Source organism: Alexandromys fortis, unplaced genomic scaffold, assembly GCF_014885135.2.
Source record: "Alexandromys fortis isolate MF-2015 unplaced genomic scaffold, M_Fortis_MF-2015_v1.1 scaffold_6, whole genome shotgun sequence".
Classification (NCBI taxonomy): Eukaryota; Metazoa; Chordata; class Mammalia; order Rodentia; family Cricetidae; genus Alexandromys; species Alexandromys fortis.
The window spans coordinates 13,369,666-13,395,756 of NW_026067902.1; the positions used below are offsets into that span (position 1 = coordinate 13,369,666).

General features: G+C 41.9%; 1 protein-coding gene across 1 annotated transcript in view; it reads left to right on the top strand.

The window, feature by feature from the left end:
• Positions 1-6,656: 6,656 nt before the first annotated feature.
• Secisbp2l (SECIS binding protein 2 like) overlaps positions 6,657-26,091 on the top strand; it is a 49,048-nt gene continuing 29,613 nt past the window's right edge. The window contains exons 1-7 of the mRNA XM_050133136.1: positions 6,657-6,820; positions 15,018-15,196; positions 16,835-17,159; positions 18,618-18,753; positions 23,665-23,891; positions 24,159-24,183; positions 24,682-24,797. Of these exons, the coding sequence (XP_049989093.1) occupies positions 6,797-6,820; positions 15,018-15,196; positions 16,835-17,159; positions 18,618-18,753; positions 23,665-23,891; positions 24,159-24,183; positions 24,682-24,797 (1,032 nt within the window). The 5' untranslated portion in view covers positions 6,657-6,796. The remainder of the gene's footprint in view (positions 6,821-15,017; positions 15,197-16,834; positions 17,160-18,617; positions 18,754-23,664; positions 23,892-24,158; positions 24,184-24,681; positions 24,798-26,091) is intronic.

Sequence of the window (26,091 nt, forward strand, 5' to 3'; positions counted from 1 at the left end):
GTACAGACCACGGGCATCACTAAACAGCCCTCTGCCACAGCCTGGCCCACAGACATCAGCACGGTTTCAGGCAGCAGCACAGCCCATGAACATCCAGAAGGCCTTTGGTTGATAACATGGGTCACGGACATCAACACGTTTCCCAGCTGCAGTAGGACCACGGACCCAGACATTGTCTTCAGCAGCAACACAGGTAAGGCATTTTCTTAGCTAGTGATTGAAGGGTGGGGGCCCAGTCTATCGTGGGTGGGGCTCTTTTCTGGGTTGGTGGTACTGAGTTCTGTAAGAAGGCAGGCTGAGAAAAGCCACGAGGAGCAAGCCAGTAAGCAGTATGCCTCCATGGCCTCTGCATCAGCTCCTGTCTCCAGCTTCCTGCTCTGGCTTCCTTTAGCGATGAACTGTGACGTGGAATTGCAAGCCAAACGATCCCTTTCCTCCCCAGCTTGTTGTTGGCTGTGCTGTTGAATCACAGCCATTGTAACCCTAAGACACCTTGCCAAACAGTTCCACGACTGGGGACCAAGTTTTCAAACATAGGAGCCTATAGGAACCATTTCCATTCAAACCACTACCATACCCTGTCATAAACCTTGAAAGTTATTTCCTGCTTTTAGTCAGCCTGACCTGAAGAACTCACTGCCATAAAAATGAATGCTCTGACTAATTTTTAAAAAAAATCTGATCTAAAGTCTACTTACATGGCCAATGATTTCCTTTTAAACCTCAGCTCCCTGTACTACATGGCTTGACTGTTGTTGAGGCTGGCTGCTCTTTGTGTAGCTGACCATACCATCCACAAAGCCTCTGAGGGTTTATTATTTTCTGCTTTTTATTTTATTTACATACAGCTTATAGCTCAAAGGAGTTGAGGGGATTCCATTAAGATCCACCATTTAGTTAGCTCTACTTCCGGTGACTCTGAGTCAGCTGCGCATGCTAGCTCATGTAGTTATTCGACAAACAGCATTAAGTAACCCTGTTATCAAGGAGTCTACACTTGGAGAAAAAAACGATTGCACAGATAATTATACCCAGTACACAAACAGTTTCGGGCAGGATGTGGCACAAGCGAGGGGAATTTTAAGGCCGACTCTTTCAGACTTGGCACCAACTGGAGGAAATTTGAGGCTCAGTCCAGGAAATAGATGAAATAATTCTCAGTCTGGGCGGGGCCAGATAAATAGGAAGCGCTGCACGAAGTTAAGGAGATGAGAGAAGGTAGTTAGCGCAGGCAGTCACCGAGGTTTCTAGACGCGTGCTCAGAGCTTCTATTAGCAAAGGCCTGCTGTGTGCTTGATGGTGATTTAAGCACAGGAATTATCCATCAGTGGTCAAAACCCAAATACCCAGCAAGCAAAACCCAAAACCTTTGTCTCCGTGGGGCGGCCATGGAAACTGATGGTCAGTACACCAAACAATAGGATGTAGCACATCACAGGCAGTGCTGAGAGCCAGACAGAAAAGGCCAGGAACAAGAGGCTGAGCTATTTTGCTGTGGTTTGTTTTGTGGTACTAGGGACTGAACCCAGGACTTTGTGTATGTGTTCTACCATCAAGGCCCTCTTTTGACTTTTATCTTGAAACAGCATCTTGCTAAATTGTTCATGCTAGGCTTCCACTCTGTCTCAGGCGGATTTGAACTTGCAATCCTCCTTGCTTCAAACTCCCAAGTAGCTGGGATTATAGGCCTGTACAATGAGCTGGTTTAGAGGTAGTACTGCAATCAGAGAGAGCCGATTTCAAAAGTCATCTTCAAGCAGTGACCTCAAGCAAAGGCTGGAATCCTGTGTGTTAAGTAGGCTGAGAGCCCTCCAGGCAGCAGAAACAGCAAGACCAGAACGGGGACTCAGGAGTGAATGCGTGCAGAATGTTTGGGAACTAGACTGGAGGTCAGGCTGCTTGAGTCAAATAGGGGAGGAAGGGAGGGAGGGAGGGAGGGAGGCAGGGAGGCAGGGAGGCAGGGAGGCAGGGAGGCAGGGAGGCAGGGAGGCAGGGAGGCAGGGAGGGATGCAGGGAGAGGGAGTAGGAGGGACAGAGAGAGGGAGGGAGGTAGGGTGAGCCTTTTTAGAGATGCCTGCCTGATCTGAGATTTATGGTTTATTCTGTCTGATTGCCAGATTAATTGCCTCAGAGGCTGTCTCTTAGTTGTAAAAATGTCTCCCATGGGGCTAGGGGTATAGATCAGTGCCAGAGTGCTTGCTCTCCATGCCCAGGGCCTTGGGTTCAAAACCTGGTACTTTTTACTCTTATTTAGTCTTAATTTGTGTGTGGTGTGTGTGTGTGTGCATATGCTTGTGTGGCGTGTGTGTATGTGTGTCTTGTGTGTGTATGTGTGTGTGGTGTGTGTGTATGTGTGTGTCTATTTGTGTGTGGCGTGTGGGGTGTGTGTGTGTGTGTGTGGTGTGTGTGTATGTGTGTGTCTATTTGTGTGTGGCGTGTGGTGTGTGTGTGTGTGTGTGTGTGTGTGTGTGTCCAAAAGCCTTGGAACTGGTTCTCCTGCTGCAGGTTCAGGCCTGGAACTCAAGTTCAGGCTTGGGAAATACCTTCTGTTTCGGAGCGGTCGCATCGGACTTAACATTTTTAACAGTGAAACTGTAAAGTAATAAACCAGTTCCTGAACAAACATCCAGATTGGCTTCCAGGTCTTTGAAGTACTAATTCTGATATTTAGGCCTTCAACTTTATGGCAAATACAAGTTTAGCAAGCTTTAAAAAAATACTCTGAGTGTGTGAGCCAGTAAATTCTACTAGAGCACAAACATTATCTCATTTACTCTTGCATTCTCTCTACCTTGTCCAGTGTCTCCCATATCATTAACTGGTATGCAAAAGAATTTTCTAACTAAGTCACCATGTACTGTTATATTCAAGAACAGTCCTTAGCTGCCAGGGGTTTCTACCCCAAAGCCAAGGACCTGTCTGCATGGCTCACCTCCAGGCTGTGGTGGTGGTAGTGGAGGGGGGGGGATGGAAATGACGACAGAAGGAAATACGACTTTGAAGAGGCCTGCTACTTAGCTTCCACCTCCCTGCAAGAGAGAAGAGATGCTACTCCTAAGGTCCAGTCAACGGGGAGCAGTTTCAGGAAAATACAAGGATACTTGGACAGCATCTCCCAAAGACTGAGAGAATCCAGGGCTTTACTGAGATATCCAAGTTCCTAGGAAAGAGAGAAGATTTTTGTGGGCTCAGAAAACACTGTGGATAAAGCTTCATTTTGTACTAATGTAGATCTGTAAGTGTACCCACTTTCCCCAGAGAAAAAGTGTACTGAAGTCAGGCATTTGTTTTGATATATACCAAAAAAAAAAATAATAAATAAATAAATAAAGGTGGTTTAATGGCTAGACAGAGGTAAAGCTTGATGGACAGCCATAGAATAAGAAAGTAACAAAAATGCCCCAGAGTTTGGTGGGAGGGAGTTCTGCCCAAAGCTGCTTAAAGAGGGTTCCACCTCAAAAAGGCTGCCCGCCTGAGTCCCTCGGGCATCAGTTGAGAGGATCGATTCCCAAGAAGCTTATGACCTTCGTCTCTAAATACTTACCGAGCACTTGTAAGATCCTGGGCATTGGTATAGATGGTGAAGACACTGCGGTGTGTGAGGGAAACACTTGATAGAAATAGAGTTTTAAATGAAGACAATGAGAGTGTTTTATATCTTTATAAAGATTCATTTACAATGGTGTATGCATTTGTTAAAACTAGATTTGGTTGCAACTTCATCTCTTTTGTTGTAAAATTTACATCTGATGACATGCACACATCTTTAAAATATGTTAGTTTAGTATTTTTAATTAAAACACCCTCTTCATACATTTTGGTCATGTTTTCCCCTCCCCTAACTCCTCCCCTATCCTTCCCACTTCCCTGAACATTCAACTTTATGTTCTCCATCTCTCCTTCAAAGAAAAAAAAGAGACAAACACATACACCAAAACAAACCAACCAAGAAACAAACAAAAACCCACAAAGGAAAAATCAAAACAAATAAGCAAAAAAAGATAAAACAAAAGAAAATGAAACAAAAAGCTCAAAAATATATCACTGAGTTTGTTTTGTGTTGGCATGCACCCCAGGCATGCAGAAATCTTAAATATGTTTTTACACTGCATTCTATTTCAAGGAGAAAACAAAAGCTATTAAGACATATCCCTTTAACTCTGGGTACCAAACTTACCATAACTGTAACTGTAGCTGTTATATATCTCTTCTTCCTTTCCTTATCACAGGGACTGTCTCTACTCCATAGGAATCCAATTTCTTCCAGGGGTTTGTATATCCTGCAACCAACGAAACTCCTTGAAGGGCTCTCTCTCTCTCTCTCTCTCTCTCTCTCTCTCTCTCTCTCTCTCTCTCTCTCTCTCTCTCTATCTCTCTCTCCTGTGTGCGTGAGGGCATTTGTGAATGAGTGTGTGTGTGTGTGTGTGTGTGTGTGTATGTGTGTGTGCATGCGTATGTGTTTGTGTTGATGCCCTGCTAGGGCTTGAACCCAGGCCCTTGTGCATGCTAGGCATGCAGCCTACACCGAACTATATCCTTAGCAACCCCCTCCCCCCTTTATTCTTTATTTTGAGCTAGACTGTAAGTTCTAGGCTAGCCTTTGACTCACTATCTCGTCCAGGCAGCCCCCGAGCTTGCATTCTCCCTACCAAGCAGCTAGAACAACAACCTCTTCTTCATTACAGTGCTTGCTTGATCTTTAGAGAATTTGTTCTTTCAGAGCCTCTGGTTTCAGTCCCCATTCCTACTGGATTTCTTTGTCAAGATCCTTTTCCTTTGGAATTACTTGCTGTGTGTGTGTCTTGCCCATTAGACAAACATGCCCTTTGCCCTCCCCACGTCTCGTTAACTGTTGTACCTCCAGTGATTAACACTGTACTTGACATGCTGACTATGTTAACACTTTTGGCTAAATAAAATAACTCGTTTGTATTACCTGTAAAATAGTTCTTTAGATTTCTTCGTTTTCTTTATAGATTTAATATTTTTTAATAGCCATAGTCATCCATTTTGGGATTCCATTAAATTAATATGACATGGTGATACTTCTTGTTTCTAGAATTCTTATAATTTATATAAATATTGGATTTAGGAGATTCTCAACCAGAGCAATTTCAGTCATAAAAATCGCATAATATGGGAAAATATTTGGAGATTCTATATTTAAATTTCCTCTTACAGATCCCCTCTTACAGAGGGGAAAGCCTCAAATACTATATAGTACGTTTCTGACTTTTTACTGAGATGGGGGTGTCTTGCTGCTAAAGACCACCAGAAGGGACACGGTTCATTTCATCTTTCTGTAGGAACGGAGGATGAACATCTGCTAGCTTATGTAACAACCTTGTATAAATAGCTTCAGTTTGTGGAATAACCTTAAATTGCTTCTGCACTCACTGAATCCTGAACAGGAGTGTGTAATAGACTCTAAACGGTCTAACATTACACGGCTTGTACATTTCTAGCACAAGTGTGTGTGCGATTTAAATAAAAGTGTGACTATGGCAGAGGAGTAAAACCAAATGCATGAAAGTCTCCATGCACAGGCAGAAATGTTTCCATCCTGCTGTGTGCACACTAGCCTTCATATGTCTTGTTGGCATAACACAGCCTCGTTAGGTTGGGAAAAGTACAGCATCCACACTAGCACACTTAGGACCTTCATAGACCAGTCCCTTCTTGGAGGCTTCAAGTCAAACCAGACTAAAAAGCCGGACTAGCCAAAAAGGCAGTTTCCAGGCTTGACTCACATGAAGCGTGATGACAAAGCAAATTTCTTAGACTTCTCTTTCCCTCTTCCAGACATTGATCCCTTCACCAGTGACCTAACAGGAGTCAACCCTACACTCTTTCTTCACTGAAGTATACATAATTCAGCCGATTCACCTTATCAAGCCAGAACTCCTCTGGAGAGCTTGTGTGTGCTGGAGGCTGTGCCTAACTCCCCAGAGGGAATCTAACAGTAGCGTCCAGTTTCAAGGCTGGCTCCGTCTTTAAGGAGTTGATGATCTGAAGATTAAAGGAACAATCCATAAGCATTGGGGGAGGGCAGCAGAATAGATAACCGCTTCTTGGATAGTTATGTAGATTCTGGGTACAAACAGGGTTTGAGGTGGGCAAAATCAACCTGGAATTGAGGCTAGACGTTGAGTCTGAACCTGAACAATACATTAATTAGTCATTATTTACGGAGCTTTAAAACAGGGTTTCTTTCCCATGGTAACTCTGTGTATGCAATTTATGTGTGCACTTTTCTGAGGGCAAGATTGTTTTCATTCGTTTAAGAGTCCTGGCAGGATCACGTGACTTTCGTGCAGCTACAAGCTCTTCCAACATCCCGAGTCAGTTTTGGCTCCTGAAGAGACTCGGAGGTCCCAGCAAACTGAACAGAGTCGTCCCGGGTTCCAGGAGGCCCAACTCTCCTAGTGGAACAGTCCTGGGAGGAGTGCAACTCGAGGCTCCCAACTCGGCTGTGCCCCTAGCCTTGGTCGTCTTCCAGCCGCCCCCCGTCGGGGTTGCTCCCCGGCCGTCCCCGCCCCTGCGCACCTCCATTTCCTACTGCGCCTCCGCCCTTTCGGCCCTGCTCGGCTTCCGTCCCAGATGATCCCTCCCCGGGGCGGCCACCGCCTCCACCGCCGCGAGCTGGAGCCGCCTCCCGGGCCAGTGGCGTAGCCGAGTCGGCGTCCGGCCGGCTGTGCGGAGAGGACGGGACCCGGCGGCACCGAGCGGGGGCCATGGAGAAAGCGGCCCGCGGCTCCGCGTACACCGACTAGAGCCGGCGTCCGCCGCCGGCGCCATGGACCGAGCGCCGGCCGAGCAGGTACGCGAGTGCCCGGGCTGTTCCCGGGCCTCCGGGCGGGCCAGGCCGTCTCGGTCGGAAGGCCCGGGGAGGTGGACCGGAGTCGGTCTGTGCTCAGCGGCGACAAGCGTTGCCCTTGCTACGGTCTGGAGTGTATTCCTTTTATGAAGAGACTTCCGCGGCTCCCTCCGTGTTTTCCTAGCTAGTTATTCTGCAAATAATTACCCTTTTTAAATGGAGCAAGAGTTCATTTTTGAGTCCGTTTTCGTACTAGCACGGTAGTTCCGTTAATAGTCTCTTTAGTTTTTGATTGCATCGAATTCTTGCTGGTAAGTGCTGGGAGGAAGGGCTAGTGACAATGTGAAAAATAACTTAAAAAAATAGTGTCATGCTTCCTCCTCCCCTCAGTATCTTACAGCTTCTCTTAAAGAGACTTAATTTGATTCCGATTTCTGTTTACTGGCGAATCTCCTCTTCCCAAGCCTTGTTCAGCTAGTCACGTAGTTGAAGGGAGAAGAAACGCTAGTGACTTGCCTGTAAGTTCTGCAAATAGTTAATTAACTCGAATAAACGAGACGCCATCTCCCAAATTCCTGTATATGTTTGTGTGTAGTTAATGACAGTTTTGATTTTGAATCACACTCTTTTCAAACGAAAACACAGCTTTCTAGTTTTGTAGGCTTTGTCGATTCTGTTTTTGAGACTTGCCCTGTTGTCCATCCTATCCCAGATCTCCTAGGGGCGATCTTCCTGCCACAGCACTTTCCCCAGGGCCTTGCCACACGGACTTGAATTTAAAAAGGAAAGACAAGCTTCGTGAGAATACAAGTCTGTGTTTATTAAGGAGCGCACAGTATCAGGAAAATTGGTGCCGGGATTCTTGGTACATACACAGAAGTATTCTGTTACAGCTTATTGTAAATTTAATCAAGGCATTATTTTTTGAAAGTAATTCCGAAAAAAAATCAGAGATTTCAAACTTGGACAAAAGGAAAGGACATTTCCTTGCATGTGGGTCTCTGATGAGAGGGTGGACGTGCTGATCCTTCGTGGACACGCAAGAGCTAGTAATGCATATGTATGCTCACCGCCCCTTTCATCTTGAGGAAATATAATTACCTATTTCGATGGTAACATTTAGCATAGCTCTCGACATGTGATTATCCCGAGAGCAAGTGCACTGGCTGTTTAGAGAGCATCCTCCTCTGTCATCCCACAAAAACACCATCCACTAAACCTCTGAAAATCCAAGAGCTGGAAGAAAGCCGTGCAAAATTCTTTTCTCTCGAAAGCTTTTTTCTCTCTACCTCTTGCCTCAGCCTAGCCTGTAGTGAGAACTACTGAAGAGCATTTAGATGGGGAAGTGTCAAATTCCCATCATCCTCCAAATGTTTGGGTTTTTTCTTTTAAAACCATTGTGGTTTATATTCAGAATTTCTGAAAACGCCTACAGCGTTAGTACTTAGTTTACATAAGTTAGTTTTTTGTTTTTATTTTTTAATTGTACTCAGTAATAGACGTGTTGCATTTCAAGTTAACCTAATTAATAAATCCTTGGAGGATTGCACAAGGGTAACTTAAATCTAAACACTTGTGTCTGAAGGCATTCATGCCGTAGACTTTTAAAATTGCCGTTTGCACAAGCTCATTTTGTGAAAAGGTAAGCCTTGTTTGTATATGTTCTAAGAAGTAAGCCATTGGTAATTAGTGCTAGATGTTTCATCCTAATTGTAATAACAACTGAAGTCATCTTACAACCGGAAGAGCCTCTCAGGAGTACTCTCTCTTAAGTCAAAACAAGTAGCTCGATTTTAACTGCCAGAGTTAGCTGTTACAAGAGCAGTTATACTTGGCACGATGCATTTTCGTGTGTGTGTGTGTGTGTGTGTGTGTGTGTCTATGTGTGCGTTAGGGGGTTGGGGAAGTAAATTGCATAGTGTGCATATAGAGGTCAGAGGTCAGGATTGGTCAGATAATCTCCCTCAGTTGCTCTTCACCTTACTTTCTGTGACACGTCTTCCTAAACCCAGAGCTCACTGTTGCAGCTAGATTGGCTGCTCAGCAAGCCCAAGGATCCTCCTGTGTTTGCCGGTCAGCACTGGGATCACAGGCTCCTGTCTGCACTAGGTTTTCCCTGAGTCTGGGGATCTAAACTCAAGTCCTCATTCTCTTCCTACAAGCACTTTAGGGACCAGGCCATGGCCTCTTTTATAATAATAATAATAATAATAATAATAATAATAATAATAATAATAATAATAATAGTGTAAATCTTGTGTAAAGGGATGTGAAGAATAAATCATGGGATTCATTTGTTTATAAAGATTCAGAGTCTATTTTTAGGAAATCTAGGAATGTTTTGGAGCGAGCGTAAGAGTGACAGGACACTTGAAGTTGCAGGCTCTTGTATTGTCTCAGTACTCTAGTCATCTTTAGTACATTAGTACAGTCTTCTAAAAGGATCTATAAAAATCCCTGCTTATTCGCCTCTTTCACGCCTAAAACAAGTGCCGTGAATTTGTGTAGTTCTGTCACAGATAAGAATATAAACACAGGCTGGTGAGACGGCTCAGTTGATAAGAGCACTTGCTACCAAGTCTGATGACCTGGGACCCACAGAGAAAGGAAGGAACTAGTTCCTGAAAGCTGTCCTTCCCACACCCCGTATACACACATGAACATAATATAATAAAAGTATACAGTTGTTTTAAGTGTTGAACTAATACCAGCACTCCAAACTAAATGTGTAATCAGTTTTCCACACCTGCAGGCTCCAGAAATAGTTCAGGGGAAAAGCTGAATCTGTACTAAACATGGACAGGCTTGAGTGCTTATTATAAGAGATAGTACGTACACAGCCCTAGACTCTGGTAGTTGTAAGTAGTAGAGACACAGGTAAAGAACACACCGGAGGGCAGGAGTGGCCTGTGTAAATACCACTCCCCCTCCAGCAGCTAAGCATCCATGCCAGGTCTATAGTGAAGGTCAGGTAACCTGTCCTGGCACTGAGGGACAACTGTATTTTATGTGTTCCTATAAAACCTTTATTATATAGCCACACAACTGATGTTTTTATAGGAAGTTCACAAATATACTGTGTGTGCGCGCGCTTGCATATGTATACACAAACATTCACACAACATGCGTATTTTTGACTTTTTTTTGACACAGAGTTTCTCTGTGTATCTTTGGCTGTCCTGAAACTCACTCTGTAGACCAGGCTGGCCTTGAACTCACTGAGATCCTCCCAAGTGCTTGGATTAAAGGCAAGTGCCACCACTGCCAGGCTAAATAATATTCTTAGGGAGTGTGTTCATTTAGAGAAAACATTTGGAAATTTAAAAAGGTATTTTCAAGTCTTTATGTCAAAAACAAAATCTGAAAAAAAACCCAGTGGAATGACATGTCATTAGGAAAATATTAACTAAATATCAAAGGTCAAAGACAAAAACTAGAATGCTAGGCTGTTAGGAAAGTATAACCACATATCACAGGTGGAACCTGTGTAGTTCTACTGAAGTGCTTTGAGACAGATGTGCAGTCTTGAATTCTCCATGTGTTACAAAGTTTAAAAGGAAAATAAAATTATCCACCCAAGGGTAGACATGTGGGGAGAAACTTTAAATAAAGCAAGAAAGAAAATAATGTAAAAGCAGGAGCTAATAAATTAGATATATGAAAATTAATATTACACGTAAAATGGTGACTGCAGGTTTTCCTAGTCCCGTGGAAGAGTGTGGGTCAGGAGGTGAGTGGTCACTCTGTAAGTCCCTGCTGTTTTCCTCCGTGTGCTCCGGAGTCTTGAGCACTGATGGCTGCAGTCTGTCTTGGCCACCAGGTGTCTGCTTCATTTATGTCCCCTGGAAGGCACTTATTTTATCTGTATGGGGGTGTGTAAAGCACCTTAATGTCGAATGCATTTCACCTTAACATAGAATGTGGAGGTTTCCTCCGTCCCTTCTGGGGGTGTGCAGCACACACTCCCAAGTTTCACTGTGGGAGAATGTCTCATTATGTTCTCTTCAGTTTTGATTTTAGGTGGGTGTCACTTTTCTGTTGCTTAATCTGGGAGATTATTTGCATTCTCCTGGAGCTTCTCTGAGGAGTTCAGAATGCATTCTCTGCTACGATGTGCTTTTGAGTGCTCTGTGCCTATGTCCTGCTCATCTTGGGGCGATGGCTTCCAGAGCTTGTGCCGGTGTGGTGATCATCTAGACTCTGTAATCCCAGAGTGGTTACCAATGAGCTCTCTTAAGGAGACTTTACCCTTTTATGTTATGATAACATCTTTGCTTTTCTAGATTATTTGTATAAATGTCATCATTGGCATTTGCTTTAATATGTACAAAATTCAAAATGAGTGAAATGCATAAGTATTTTCACAGACAGAATTAGATTTTTCATTAATTTAGGAAATTGTGAAATATCTTATGAAAGATCGTTTTGCCACTGAGTTGGGTTTTTGAAGCAGACAGTAACACAGCAGTGGTTATACTGTACTGTTACTTTATGTCTTTTATGTATATGATTATTTTATGTATATGATTGTTTTGGCTGCATGCGTGTGTGTGTGCGCATGTCAATGCCTGGTTCCTGTGGGGACCAGAAGAGGGCATTGGATCCCTCAGAGCTGGAGTTAGGCAAGCATCCATGTAGGTGCTGAGAATCCAGTCTGGGTCTTCTAGAAGAGCAGTCAATGGTCTTTAACTGCAGAGCCATCTCTCCAGCCGTATTTACATTTTCTGTACAGTAAGGTACTAGTTCCTGTCTATAAAATTTGGTTTCTCAAAGTACAGATTATGAGGGGCTGGAGAGATGGCTTGGTGGTTAAGAGCTCAGAGGACTTGTTAGCACCCACATAGGTTGCGCCCAGCTACCTGTAACTCCAGCTGCACAGGACCTAGCCGCACATACCCTCTTACTTCACTTACCACACATAACCGCATATAGTCGCGCATACATATAATTAAAAATGAAAGAACCCTTTAAGATATGACTGTACAGATATATAGATCATGAGCTAGACATGGTGGTGCATACCTAGGAGACGGTGAGTCAGGAGGGTCATGAGTTCAGACTAGCCTAGAAATAGTGAGACATTTTAAAAAATGGCAATAAAGATTAGTGAATAAAACATGGAAATTCAAACTGAGGAATAATGTTATATAAAGAAATTAGTCTAATTTTTCTAATATTTGATTACTAATACTAAAAATTGACAAGATTTATATTTTGACATTTGAATTTTAAAGGATTATTTGCACTCAGCACTGCTTTGGGGGCTGTTGTTTAGATGGATGGACAATAATTGAAGGCTTCAAAGTCACAATGAGCAACTTCAGAGAAGATATAAAGTTGAAACTGTAGGGAAAGCTTGTCCATCTGTTCCTTCTGGTGACATCTTCTGCCCATGCAGCTGTTGACCACAGTGGCTTCTCTCTCTCACTTTGCTAAAAACAAAGGATCATTTCAATGTTTGTGAATTTTATTGTTGAACGTTGGTATTTAGAATTGCACTTAGAATAGAAACCAGTACAAGCCTTAATCTTCAAGGATGCATTCATGCACATGTGTGCCTGTGTGTGTGTACGCACATGTGTGTGCCTGTGTGTGTGTGCACATGTGTGTGCCTGTGTGTACACATCAGCTTAAGTAGTCACATGTTCTGAACAAGTTACCTGGGGCTGTAACACATGTTTATGTAAAATACAAATTAAGCTGTGTAGAGAAGTTTGTTGTAACTTTTGATCTGTACAAGAATTTGAATTTGTTGCCAAAGTCGTAGATTAGGTTGTTTTGATTTTGATCAGTTTTTATTTGGGGGAACATAGGAGAAGAGTCAAGAAAAGTGTTATTAAAAACTGTTAATAGTTAATTACTGTGACTCTTTTTTTCATTGTATTCATATTCCTTACCTTATAAAAAACTAAAAGGTATTAGTCTAGATCTTATAGTTCTTCAGAGTTCTTCCATGTTCAGAAGGACTCTGATTTATAGAAAAATCTTATAAATTACATTTTAGTGTAATTAAAATAGTATTTTCCCCGCTTTTGCGCATGTGCATAAACTATATAAAACATGTTTTTATTATCTGCATTGTTGGAAGTCAGCCTCTTTTTCCAATTAATCATTTATTGGCATATTGTATATCAGTTTTCAGTTCTAATGAGTGGCAGAGTGAGAATTGCCATCTCCCTAACACTTGAAGGTGTTTTGCCAGAGTTGTATTTCAGGAAACCATCCGTAGTTCACAAGTAGGTGTTCTCGCCCCTTCAGCTTTGGCTGATGAATAGTGTGAATGTCGAGTCCACAGTTCAGTGGGCAGGGAGGGGACAGAGTTACTAGATTGTGCTGTGCTGATCTGTCTCCTTCCTCTGGTAACAAGCATTTCTCGTGTATACCCCGGACTGTTGGTGGAGCAGTCGGTTTTTCTGAGTAAAAGCTGGCCATTAAATTTTATCTTTTAATTTTCATGCATTTTTATTACTTTTGTAAGAAAATAGACCTGTGTTTTTATGGGAACTTTTTATTAAATATCACCTTAATGACTTTAGTAGAAAAATGTCCTGGTTAGGACTACTTTGGTTTGCTTTTTGTTTGTTTTGTTCTTTTCTTTTTCTTTTCTTTTCTTTTCTTTTCTTTTCTTTTCTTTTCTTTTCTTTTCTTTTCTTTTTTGAGACACGATTTTTCTGTGTAGCCTTGGCTATCCTGGAACTCATTCTGTAGACTAGGGTGGCCTCTGACTCACAGAGATCCACCTACATCTGCCTCCCAAGTGCTGGGATTAAAGGTGTGTGCCACCATTGCCAGCTAGGACTTGTTTTTTTTTTAAGTAATTGTTTTCAGTGGTTGAAATGTTGACTTGCATTTCACCAACTTTGTTTTAATAAAAAGATATTAAGTACTTTTTAGATTATAAATTTACATGGTTAACAGTCTGCTTTTGAAGACTACTGTAGATTGTTTGTTTTAAATTCTCTTTTTGTTTTTGAGGCACAGTCTCTAGCTCGGGTTGGCATAGAGTTAACTCTGTAGTAGAGGACTGATGACTTGGAACTTGAGATCTTCCTGTCTTTCTGCCTCTCAAGTGCTGGGGTTCCAAACGTGCACCACCATGTCTGATTTATGTGGTGCTGGGTTTTGTGCATGCTAGGCAAGTACTCTACTAATTGGGTTAGAACCCCAGTTGCTCCCTGCCCCCTTCCTGGGAGATAGGGTCTTGTTATACCCGGCTGACCTGGACTCCCTATTAGACCAGGCTGGTCTCAGGCTCTTGGCAGTCCTCCTGGTTCAGCCTTCCGAGGGCTAGGATTACAGGAATGAGCCACGGTGCCACCTTCTATAGCTATTTTCATGTTTCAGAAACTTAAATTTGTTAAATATAATGTGCAGAAAATTACTAAAGTCAACATACAGTTTGATAACATGTTGGACGGCTTGTAGGTTCCTCTAAGACACAGAACTTCCCAGGCACCCCAAGCTCCCCAGGTGCCTCTCCCCAGTTGCAGCACCCCCCCCCTTTCCTAAGAGCATGTTCCTGCCCTGATAGTTACAGAGCTCATTTTCTTAATATTTCTTCATGTGGATATTTTCTCCAAGGGTAATTTTTATATGGCTTTTAATTTTCTGGAACTGTATCATAAGAAAGATACTGAGGGAAGTCTGTGTTAGGGTCACATTAGCATTTGGGTACCTACTGGGAGAAGTTTCTCTCACTTTTTTTCATTTTTGTTTAACTATGAAACAGAATTTTCTCCTTATGTTTTTGACTCATCTTAGACATTTCATTGTAATTTAATGATACAAAACTTAATCTCCTGCAATGAACAGAAATAGACTAGTTTTTCAGTTACTCGAAGAAATGTAATTGTTGTCAGAGCTTGTGCCGAATGACTTTTCCCTCTCACAAAATTAGCAGAAAATACCATTGTGTTTAAGGAGCTGGATTTCTTACTACTACTGTACTTTTCGATCTGAGGTGTGACTTCCTTAGAGTCTTGATTATTTTAGCAGCTTGATTGCATAAGAAATGATTTCACTGCAATATTGTGACTTGTGCTAACTCCTTTGTTGTTTTCCTGGTTATTCACTTACTTGAAGTCGACACTGCCATTCATTCTGTGTGTGCTGTGAAGACTGTTGGTGGAGACTCTTTGTAAGCACCAAGCTTGTTTTGATTGTTCATGTGTAACCCATGCACTCTGTTTTCTCTTTGAAGAATGTCAAGCTTTCCGCTGAAGTAGAGCCATTTATTCCCCAGAAGAAAAATCCGGACACATTTGTGCTCCCTATGGCTCTCCCAAATGATAATGGAAGTGTTTCTGGTGTTGAAGCAACGCCAATCCCCAGTTATCTGATTACCTGTTATCCATTTGTCCAGGAAAACCAGTCCAATAGGTAATTGCATTATTCCTTTCTTTATTGGTGGGGATATAGAACTTAAACTTAGCAAAGTACACTAATCTTTTTCTTTTGTAATTTTCAAACTTCAATCATTTATTTGTATCTTTTCAGTGTAAGGAAAATATGCAGAAATTTGAAATCTGTCAACATGTATTATTTTCTTATTCTTTCTAAGAGGAAATGCATTTTTCTGAGCATGCCATTGAAATATATCCCTGTATAGTGACCCAAGGGAGATGTGAAATATAAGAAATCTTTTTTTTGAGATTAGATGCTTAATCTCATAACTGCCAGACAATGTCTGGCCCGCGAAGACAATATTAGGGACGGGTGTTGGGGTGCTATGGTTGAGTGTGCGCGTCTGCTGATTTCCCTAATCTAGCAAAGTCCTGGTAGCATCTAGGGTGGGACCTGTGGTAGTTGTGGTATGCTTGCTGATCCATCTAGACATCTAATGGTGCCCTCGTTGCTATAGTTCATTGTATTGACAAATAGATGTACTTTCAGCTTGTTTCAAGTTATGTCACATACAGGAAATGCTGTTTCTCAGCACTGTGGGAGAACTCTACAGCTCTGTGCAGCCATCTGTGGGCTGAAGTACCGAGTATCTGCACACCTGTAGCCCATTGTGGCACACTATCGTACCAGGGCACAGTCTTTGTGAAATTCTGGGTGTGTGGTTTATGAGGTCAGCAGACTCCCTTGGGAAATAGTAATGCCCCAGTGAAGGTTCTGAGTTTCTTACTACACACTTTTCAAAGTTAGGCAAACAGTAGGAGCTAAGAACCCTTCTCAGATGAACTTAGACTTCACTGAGAATCTTTGAGTCAGTTGTGTGTGGTGTCACAGAGGGGTAGTTAAGGCAGGAGGATCATGAATTCAAGGTCATCCTTGAAGTCCAGGGTAGCCTAGGCTCCTGAGAACCTTTTTTGTTGTGCTGTCAGATAATGTAGAACATTTTTATAAACTAAACTTAATAATACTAGTTCTTTCTGTAGCAAAATAGCCATGTGCAGTATGAGAAATTTAATTTGCCTTAATGTGAGGTAGTCATTAAGAATTCATGAGCAAGCCATCCTTCAGATTATCCTTTTAAGTAGTTTTAGGATTTTGGTAGTCAGTTTTTTCTTCCGTTTTGCTTTGTCATTGCAAAGGTGAGGAAAAGGACCCCTTATTCCTTAACAGCAATTGTTGGAGAGAGGGTTTCTAAACAAGACAGCATCTTGTGGGTGCTTTGTAGGAACTGTGTATCAGTGAGGTCTTCCTGACTTCCTTGGACATGGGCCTTAAGTTGCCAAGGAGAGTAGCCTGGACGAGACCTGAATTGGCTTAGTGATTAGGGGAAGAGGATGGCTGTGTTGCAGATGCAGAAGCTAGGGGTTTGAGAGGTTTGTAAGTAGTAAAGAATGTGGAATTTGGTAAGCTCTCAGGCTAGATCCCTTTATACTATCACGTCCGTTGCTATAAGTACAGGGCATCTCTTAAAACGGCAGAGACACATGATGGCATTAGTTTTGCCTTTTCCCCTAGAATTATTTTGAAGGCACCGTTCTGTATGTCTTTATTGTTTGTTCTGCTTTTATATTACTCTTGTACTTGTCAACAGATTTTTTTTTCTGTTTGGTTTTACAGACAGTTTCCTTTATATAACAACGATATACGATGGCAGCAGCCCAGCCCGAACCCTACAGGTCCCTACCTTGCCTACCCCATTATATCTGCTCAGCCACCTGTGTCCACAGAGTACACCTATTACCAGCTGATGCCAGCACCCTGTGCCCAAGTTATGGGCTTCTATCACCCTTTTCCTGCACCTTACTCTAGCACCTTCCAGGCTGCAAACACTGTCAATGCTATAACCACAGAATGCACCGAGCGTCCAAACCAGCTGGGACAGGCCTTCTCTTTGTCCAGTCATCGGAGCCGCAATGGTAACAGAGGGCCAGCAGTGTCAAAAGTGAGTGACCGCTTTCTTTGTGTGTAGTTTTAAAATATGATGTGTTGTTAATACTAGTATAGATAATTTACTACTTGTATCTGCTGGTCTTTAATGCTTAATTTGGTACAATATTCATCACTAGTAGAAAGTGTTAAAGGCATATTATTTAAAAAAAAATATTTTTCCTGTGATATTTGTTACCTCTCACCCTTGATTGGTAATGTAAAGTCACCTTTATGATCATTCATAGAGTTTTACATAAACACAGTACACAATTATTGCTAAATTTAATTTTGTTCTAAAACTGCACAGTGATGATGCCAACATTAAATGGATCATGTGGTTGAATGTTAATGTACCTCAAGCTGTTTCAGTCTTCTGAAATCAGCAGGAGAGAGGGAAAGATTGGTGTTAGTGTTTCCTCAGATCCTCAACCTCAGTGTCTGTATTCTGAGTCATTAGCAGGAATAGCACTTTGTCACGTGGGAGAGTAAGAAACAAGTAAGTGGTGAAGCCACTTCTGTTCACGGCCTCGTTTGACTTAAGCTGTAGGTATATATTGAAGATGCAGCGCAGGGCTCCCTGAAGTTTATCCCAGGCTGCTTTTCTACTAAGGGCTTTCTTCGAAGCTATAGGAAATGCCTATTTATAGGCAACACTGTTGAGCTCGTGGAGGACGTTTCTCTTCTTTACTACTATGGAGAAGTATCAGTTTCCCAGATTCCATTAGCTAGCTTCTTAGAAAGAAAGTCTTCACCGCCTTTTGGCATGTTTTTTAAAAATTAAAAACAAATAAGCAGCTGAGATTACTTTGAAGAGATTTTTGCCTTGGTTCATGTGGGTCAAGAGAACTCTTTCAGGGAGTGAAAGGAAATAGGTATAAAAAACAAGATCATAGTAAAGCTTGTAGCTTCCAGATGTTCAAAGGATGGGACTTCTCAGAGCGCCCGCCCAGCAGTTCCAATTCAGGAAGTTGAAGTTAAATTCTTAGCTCTGCTGTGTAAGGAATTGCTGTTGAGGAATAATTATTCTTGTTTTTAAAATTTTAAAGAAATAAATCAGCTTTTTAATAGTTTCTATTTGTACTCCAGAGTAGAAATGTTTTACTCATCTTTGTTATGAGTCTAAATTTAGTGACAGGGTAACTTTTTATGCTTTTATTATCCTTTAAGATAAAAATGTCTGGCCCTTTATATGGCATTATTAAAATCTTGTTAATTGTTAATGACTTAAAAAATAAAAATGAAAGTAAAAGCTAAAATTACCTCAGATTTTACTAATCATGTGTTAATGGTTGTCTAAAAACATGTGTGAAATGTGCTTATGGTGCATTGTTTAGCCTGTGGTGCTTCTTAGTGAATAAGTCCACAAAATCAGCTCAGAACCCGATTTATGGTATGTGTTTAGGTCTTTGTGTAGTGGATATAATGTGTAATTTGTGTTTATTATATTTATTGTTTTTTTTTTTTAACTTAGCCACAGCTTTTACAGCAACATATAAAAAACAAAAGACCACAGGTGAAGAATGTGGCTACTCAGAAAGAAACAAGCTCAGCAGGTCCTGATAGCCGGTCAAAAATTGTGCTTCTGGTAGATGCTTCCCAGCAGACTGGTAAGGAGTGGTCTGTTTATTTACTTGTTTATTCCTGCACACGCGGGTAGGTGTTTGTGTGCTGACTCCAAGTTGATGCTTAGTGTCCCCATTACTTGCCTTTCCTCCCTACATCCTCTGGCTGAACCTGGACCTGGCTGTCTTGGCTAGTCTGTCTAGCTAGTTTGTGTTAGGGATTCTGTCTCTGCCTGTGAACTCAAGACCAGCTCAGCTATATACTGAGAGCCTGTCTCAAAGAATATTGTAAGGACCGGGGAGATGGCTCAGTGCTTAAGAAAACTTACTGCTCTTACAGAGGGTGGGAGAACGGCTCCCAGCAGCCATGCCAGGTGCCTCACAACTGCCTGTAAATCCAGCTCCAGAGTCTGGTACCTCTGGTCTCCAGGAGTGCCTGCACTTACAGGCACATTACTCTCCTGCACTAAATATAAAAATGAATTTTAAAAAATTTGTAAATGTCATAATGAAACTCGTTATTACATATAAGTGATATGTGTTCATAAAAGCTTTTAAAAAGATTTTTAAAATCCCCCAGACAAGGTCTGGATTGACCTAGGTAAGGCAGCTTGTTGCTTTCTGTTATCCAAGTTTTTCTGTTGGATATTTAGTTGTGTGACCTTTTATATGTGCTTAGGTTCTTCAGGAGCAAAAGGGGGATCTGGGAATTAGTTAAAAGCCATCTGTTGATCGTCCAATGCTGTGTGGTTTGTAAGGCTTAAAGCAGTGTGTTTGATACGCTGCCCTGCTTGGAGTAGTTACGGGGAAAGTCATGTGTTCCCAGTCTGTTCCTCCTCACCAGGACTCATTTCTGCATCCTTTTTTAAACCTTAGCAAGGTTCTTAAAAGTACTGTATGGGCCAAGCTTGGTAGCACACACTGTTTTGTTTTTGAGACAGGTTTTCTCCGTGTAGCCCTGCTAACCTGAAACTCACTCTGTAGGCCAGGCTCACATCAAACTCAGAGATCTGCCTGCCTTTGCCTCCCAAGAACTGTTTTTTAAAGGAGAGCGCCATCATGCCTGCTTTTCTTTTCTCTTTCTTTTCTTTTTTCTTTTTTTTCTTTTGTTTTTTAGTGGTGGTGGGGGACACACACTTTTAATCCTAGCACAAGGAGGCAGAGGCAGGCAGGTCTCTTGAGTGTGAGCTTAACCTGGTCACAGAGTAAGTTCTAGGACAGCTGTCATCAAAAGGACAGCTTCCTGAAACATAAAAATTAGGAGTTATGGTTTAAATAGATTGTATATGCTATAAGCATTTTCTTTTTTTAATTTTATGTATATGAGTGACCCGTCTTCATGCACACCAGAAGAGGAAATCAGGTCCCATTCCAGATGGTTTGGGTCACCATGTGATTGCTGGGAATTGAACTCAGGACTTCTGGAAGAACCACCAGTGCTCTTAACAGCTGAGCCATCTCTCCAGCCCTGCTATCACCATTTTCATTCCTTAGTTTGTTTTTAACTTCTGAGGATTACCTGGCAGCAATAAGAAATAAAAATTACTTAGTTTTGTAGAAGTAGGTCTTTCCACTTGTAGGAAATTTTTACTTCTTGTTATGTAATAAGGTGGCTAGAGTCCAAAATGGGAGCTGCAAGGTGGCTCAGCAAGCGAAGGGATTTGTTGTCACACTGAACAGCTTGAGTTCGAGTCCCCGAACCTTCATAGTGATGAAGAGATCCAGCTTCCGCAAGTTGTCCTCAGCCCTGCACTCAGGCCCACACACATACACACACACACACGTAAGATAAATAGATGAAGTGTAAAAACACACTTGTCTGGATACTAGATAACAGGCAAAGGCAGCTGCGTTCCTGTGTGTCTCAAACAAGCAGGTTAAGGTTTACAGCAGCAACAGCAATTTGGAGTTTCTGAAGTCCAGGAGTGTGTCTACTCAAGCTTAGGGGTACATGAGGGGACCCTGAGATTGTTGTGTAAGACCTTAGAAAACTTGATTATCAAACACTGGCGTCTCCACAGTTAGTCTGCAGTTCAGTTGCAATTAAAATCTCAGTAGGAATTTTTGGGGAACTCAGCAAAGTATTCTAAAACAAAGGAGCAGTAATCCGGGAAGGGTTCTCTGTGCATTAAAGCTTAGAATTAGCTATGATGTTCTTGTTTTGTTCCCTTTTTCTTGTTTTTTTCAAGACAGGGTTTATCTGTAGCTTTGGAGCCCGTCCTGGAACTAGCTCTTGTAGACCAGGCTGGCCTTGAACTCACAGAGATCCGCCTGCCTCTGCCTCCCTAGTGCTGGGATTAAAGGCATGCGCCACCACCGCCTGGCTGCTTAATGCTTTTTAAGTTAATTGACTTCCTTCTTTAACAATTCCATTCATATATGCAGAAAATTCTGTTGCCCTCACTCCCATGGTTATCTTCTCCCACCCACCCAGTGTGCCCCATCTTCACCTTACAAATTCCTTCCCACATTGCTGTTTTTCTCCAGGTTTATATTATCAATGTAGTATATAAGAATCGAAAACAACCCAGAAACACATGCATGGAAATGACAAGGATAACATTGGAGGCCCCTAATTTATACCCCATTCAATTGACTGCAGATCGACCCAAGACTTAAATGAGAGAGAAAGCCAGTGAGCAAAGAGAATGCAGACACTCCTTTGTGGCTGCCTGGCTGCAGAGGAAGATCATTTCCAAAATGAAGAATTTTAATTTAAGAAAATAAACTATAATGTTGAATTAGGAGTGGCAGGGCTACGTCCCCGGCACCCGTCTGCCCGCATGGCTAGCTTATGCCCGAAATAATTACACGGAAACTGTATTCTTTCAAACACTGCCTGGCCCGGCTAGATCCAGATTCTTATTGGCTAGCTCTTACATATTGTACTAACCCATTTCTAATATTCTATGTAGCCCACGAGCTGGCTTACCAGGGAGGATCTTAACCTGCGTCTGTCTGGAGCGGGAGAATCATGGCGACTCCCTACTAAGCTTCTTGGGAAAGCTTTTTATTATTTATTTATTTTACTGTGTCTAATGAGAAAAGATTAGTAAGAGTAAGAAAATTGGTGTACTATCCTATCCTTGGAACTTGGGGGTAAGGGAGCTGGAACAATTTTGGCTTTAGGGATCTTTCTTTTGACGCAGTTAATCCATAGGGGGTGTGTCCACATGAAGCTTCCCCTTTAATTATAGTGCAAGAAAAATATCAGAACCTTCCTGGTGTCAGAGGTGACAGTTCATGAATACACGGGGTGCTCCTCCATAGAATATATGAAGCCACCTTGCAGTAAAGTATGAGAACTTGTCGTAACACAATGACATAGTATTAAACAACACAGCTTCAAATTGTATCATCAGTTGTGAGGGAGGGATTGAAGGGAGAGGGCTCAGCAGTTAAGAGCATTGCTGCTTTCCCAAAGGACCTGAGTTCAGGTTCTAATTACCTATGTTAGGGACTCACAAGTGCATGTAACTCCATCTCACACAGGCACATACACAGAAATCAACAAGTAATAAAATCAATTATTTAAAATTATGAACTAATGGAACTATAGAAGAAGGAAAAGTCGTGAATTCAGGTGACTGTAACAAGCGTTTTAGAAATGTCTTTATATTTGTGAAATTAAAATAGACATCTCAGAGGAAAATTTTCAGAAGTCAACCTAAAAGTAAAATTAATCAGAATTGTACAAAAGAAGAACATTAATAGCTAATAACATCGGAAAAGATTCTTGACCTCATTATTAAATGCAAAGTACAAATTAAAACCCATAATAAGCCACCTTTTCTATGCAGCAGATTGGCACAAGTTACAGCTGGGGAGGCAGTGTCAAGTTGCTGTGTGTGTGAATCACTGGGCGTGCTATAATACTGCTGTTGGAATGTAGGTTGTTTTAACCACTTTAAAAACTGGTTTAGAAGCCGGGCAGTGGTGGCGCACGCCTTTAATCCCAGCACTCGGGAGGCAGAGTTCGAGGCCAGCCTGGTCTACAAGAGCTAGTGCCAGGACAGGCTCCAAAGCTACAGAGAAACCCTGTCTCGAAAAACCAAAAAAAAAAAAAAACTGGTTTAGTATAATCATGTTTGAATCTTTGTGTCCTGTACAACTCATTCACGTTTGCCTTACAGAAGCTTCCGTGTGCACACGTTTGCCGTCGTGTCCCAGACTTAGTTTTCATTGAGTTCTTCCTTTGACAGTTTCATGGACACATAACATACATTTTGATTGTTATGCACCTCTGCTTCCAGTCAACAGTGGGGTTGTTTGTTTATTTGGAGCTACTCTAACCACATAGTCGAGGAACTTGGAACTCAGCTCTGCAGACCAGGCTGGCCTTGAACTCACAGAGAAACAGCCAAAGCGTGCTGTGAGTGGTGGAAAGGATAAGTCCATTGGTATGTCCTTGTAAAAGCAGTCTGTACTGCAGCGGCATTAATGAACTGGAGTGCCATGCAGCAGAATCGTAAAGCTGGTGTGGAAGTATCCTAGAGCCCATTTTGTAGACCAGGCTGGCCTCACAGAACTCACAGAGAGCCACCTACTTCTGCCTCCCAACTACTGGGATCAAAGGCCAGCACCATCGCTGCCCAGCTGACCTTTCTTTTAGAAATACAGAAATCTATGGAAAGTCTATGCAGAAGAGGGAGTGAAAACTAAACCTAGGGTAGTGGTAACAGAAGAGGAAGGTAGGCTGGTGGGGCACGTATGGTGACTTTGAAAGACTCGTGATGCTTTCCTTCTTAAGTGGCTGGTGATTTTAGTATTTTATGACACAAATATTTTATTTTCATAATGATGCCATGTTGTATAAATTAGTATTTTATGTGATCTTTTCAAAGAGTCACATATTTCTGTTTTTAGACTGTTACTTAATTTTATTAGAACCTTAGTAATTTAACAGGAATGTATAAATCACATCACAGAGAATTGTCCACTTGTCTTGCCTTGTAGATTTCCCATCAGACATTGCTAATAAGTCTCTCTCAGAGAGCACAGCCACAATGCTCTGGAAAGCCAAAGGCAGGAGGAGGAGAGCATCCCATCCTGCTGCAGAGTCCTCCAGTGAGCAGGGGGCCAGCGAAGCTGACATCGACAGCGACAGTGGCTACTGTAGCCCCAAGCACAATAACCAGCCTGCGGCAGGAGCGCTGCGGAATCCTGATTCTGGGACCGTGAACGTGTGTAATTCTTCACCTTCTTTGACTTTTTGTTTGTTGTTAGTCCTGTTGTCAGTAGTATATTGTATTCTTTGCTGAAACTGAAGGATGCATTTTTTTTCTTTTTAGCAGTCCTTAATGGTATTTGCTATTCATGAAAATATGAAACACTGTTCTAAGTTAGTAATAAATATATTTAATACTAGGTTAAATTATGAAACATTTGCAAAGTATGGCATGGTGACTCTTAACTAGAAATTAACCATCCTTTTTGTTTCATGTTTTTAGCATGCGGAATCATCAGGCTGTACAGGTACTTATTTATTTATTTATTTATTTATTTATTTATTTATTGTTTTTTCGAGACAGAGTTTTTCAATAGCTTTGGGGCCTGTCCCAGAACTAGCTCTGGTAGACCAGGTTGGCCTCAAACTCACAGAGATCTGCCTGCCTCTGCCTCCCGAGTGCTGGGATTAAAGGTGTGCGCCACCACTGCCCTGTCAGGTACTTATTTTTTTGCAGTGTTTTTTTTTTCTGTATTTTCTTCCATTTCAAGTATTCCTTTAGTGTGGCGTTTTTACTAGTGCTATAAACAAAACCTATAAGTCTCCAGTGATTCAAGTTAGTTGAAAGCATATATAGTTTTGCTAAACAAGTTGAGAAAATGTGATCTTGAGCATTCTGCAGGATGATATTTGTTTTACTAAGAATGCACAATTCCATGTCTGTAGGGAGTGACTCAGTTGTTTAGATTTTTTTGCCTCCTTTATAAGAAAATCTAATCTTTAATATCTTTGTATGTTTGCTACAGGTGGTGTCAACTGGCCCAAAGTAACTTGCCAGGCAACCCAGAAAAGACCCTGGATGGAAAAACACCCAGCGTTTTCTAGAGGGGGAAGGCAAACTGAACAAAGAAATAATTCACAGGTACTTTGAGTGAGGCTGGACATTTGATTAGGTATGAGACGGATGTTAAATTTATCATAATAATGGTATAGCAATTAGCAATCACATTATTCTTAAGTTTTAAAGGTGAATAAAGTTATCTAAATGTGAGCTACTGTGTGGTCTGTTGATAAAGCATTAGGACCTGCGTTTGGATCCCCAGCCCTACTTAAAATACTGTCATGCTATAGTGCACATCTATAACTGCAGAGCCCTTGGAAGGCAGCCAGCCTAGCTGAACTGGTGAGCTTAGGTTCAGAGAGAGACTGTGTCTAGAAACAGTAAGGTAAAGAGACGGAGGAAGTTCTATTCATACGATTCTGTAGTAATCGTTATGCTTTGCGATGTCTTTAAAAAAGGTGTTGTCTGCTGAGGAAGGCACCTGAGGCTCTCATCTGAGGAGCAACACAAACACAACATGTGTGCATTTACATGACACAGGGAACTCTCATATCCAAAACTTTTTAAATGCTGTAGCAAATACAGTGTGAACAGTGAAACGACAGTATGTTGAGAGAAGGCGGTGAAAATGTGGGTGTAAACGGTACCGCCTTTCTACTTTGTGTCTGTGACGGTATCATGTTAGAAAACTATACTCCCCACCTGCTCTTTCACCGGCTGTGTCTGTTTCCTTCCATTTCAAAAACTGGAACCTTCTTCTCTTAAAAATGGTTGTTTGAACTTAAGGACTATAGAAGTCTGTAAATGTCTAAACATGTATTTATTTATTTTGTGGGTGTGAGATTAGGATCAATCTCGGGTCATCAGGCTTGCTAGCAAACAACTTTGCCTGCTGAGCCATCTCCTCAGCCATGGGTATTTCAGTGTGACTTACTAACATTCTTCTATGCTGGTGGCATTGTCACATTGGTGACCACCTGGTGCCACAGTGTGGCTCGACTGAGCAGTTTCCTGATAGCCACGCAGAGTGGGGCTGTGCACAGCTCTGCTCTAACAGCAGCTCTGTCTTCCTGTGTTGGTTAGCTATCAAATAGGGAATTGTTTATTGGCCATTATTTCTCCTTTTTATTTTTGATAGACTCTCCAGATTCTTTATGTCTAAGTAAGGAATGAAAGCTATCTTGTAAATATGAATGGACCAAGATAACGAGTTATGTATACCAGTTGCTGCCTACTCTTGGCCTCCCTGAGACCAATACTTCTTCAGATAACTTCTTGACTTAGGCTCTACGTGCTGTTGGACAACCAATAGTATTGCCCCTTCCCTGTGTTTCTGCAAAACCTGGCCATTTTTGGTCCCAGGCTTGTGAGGCAA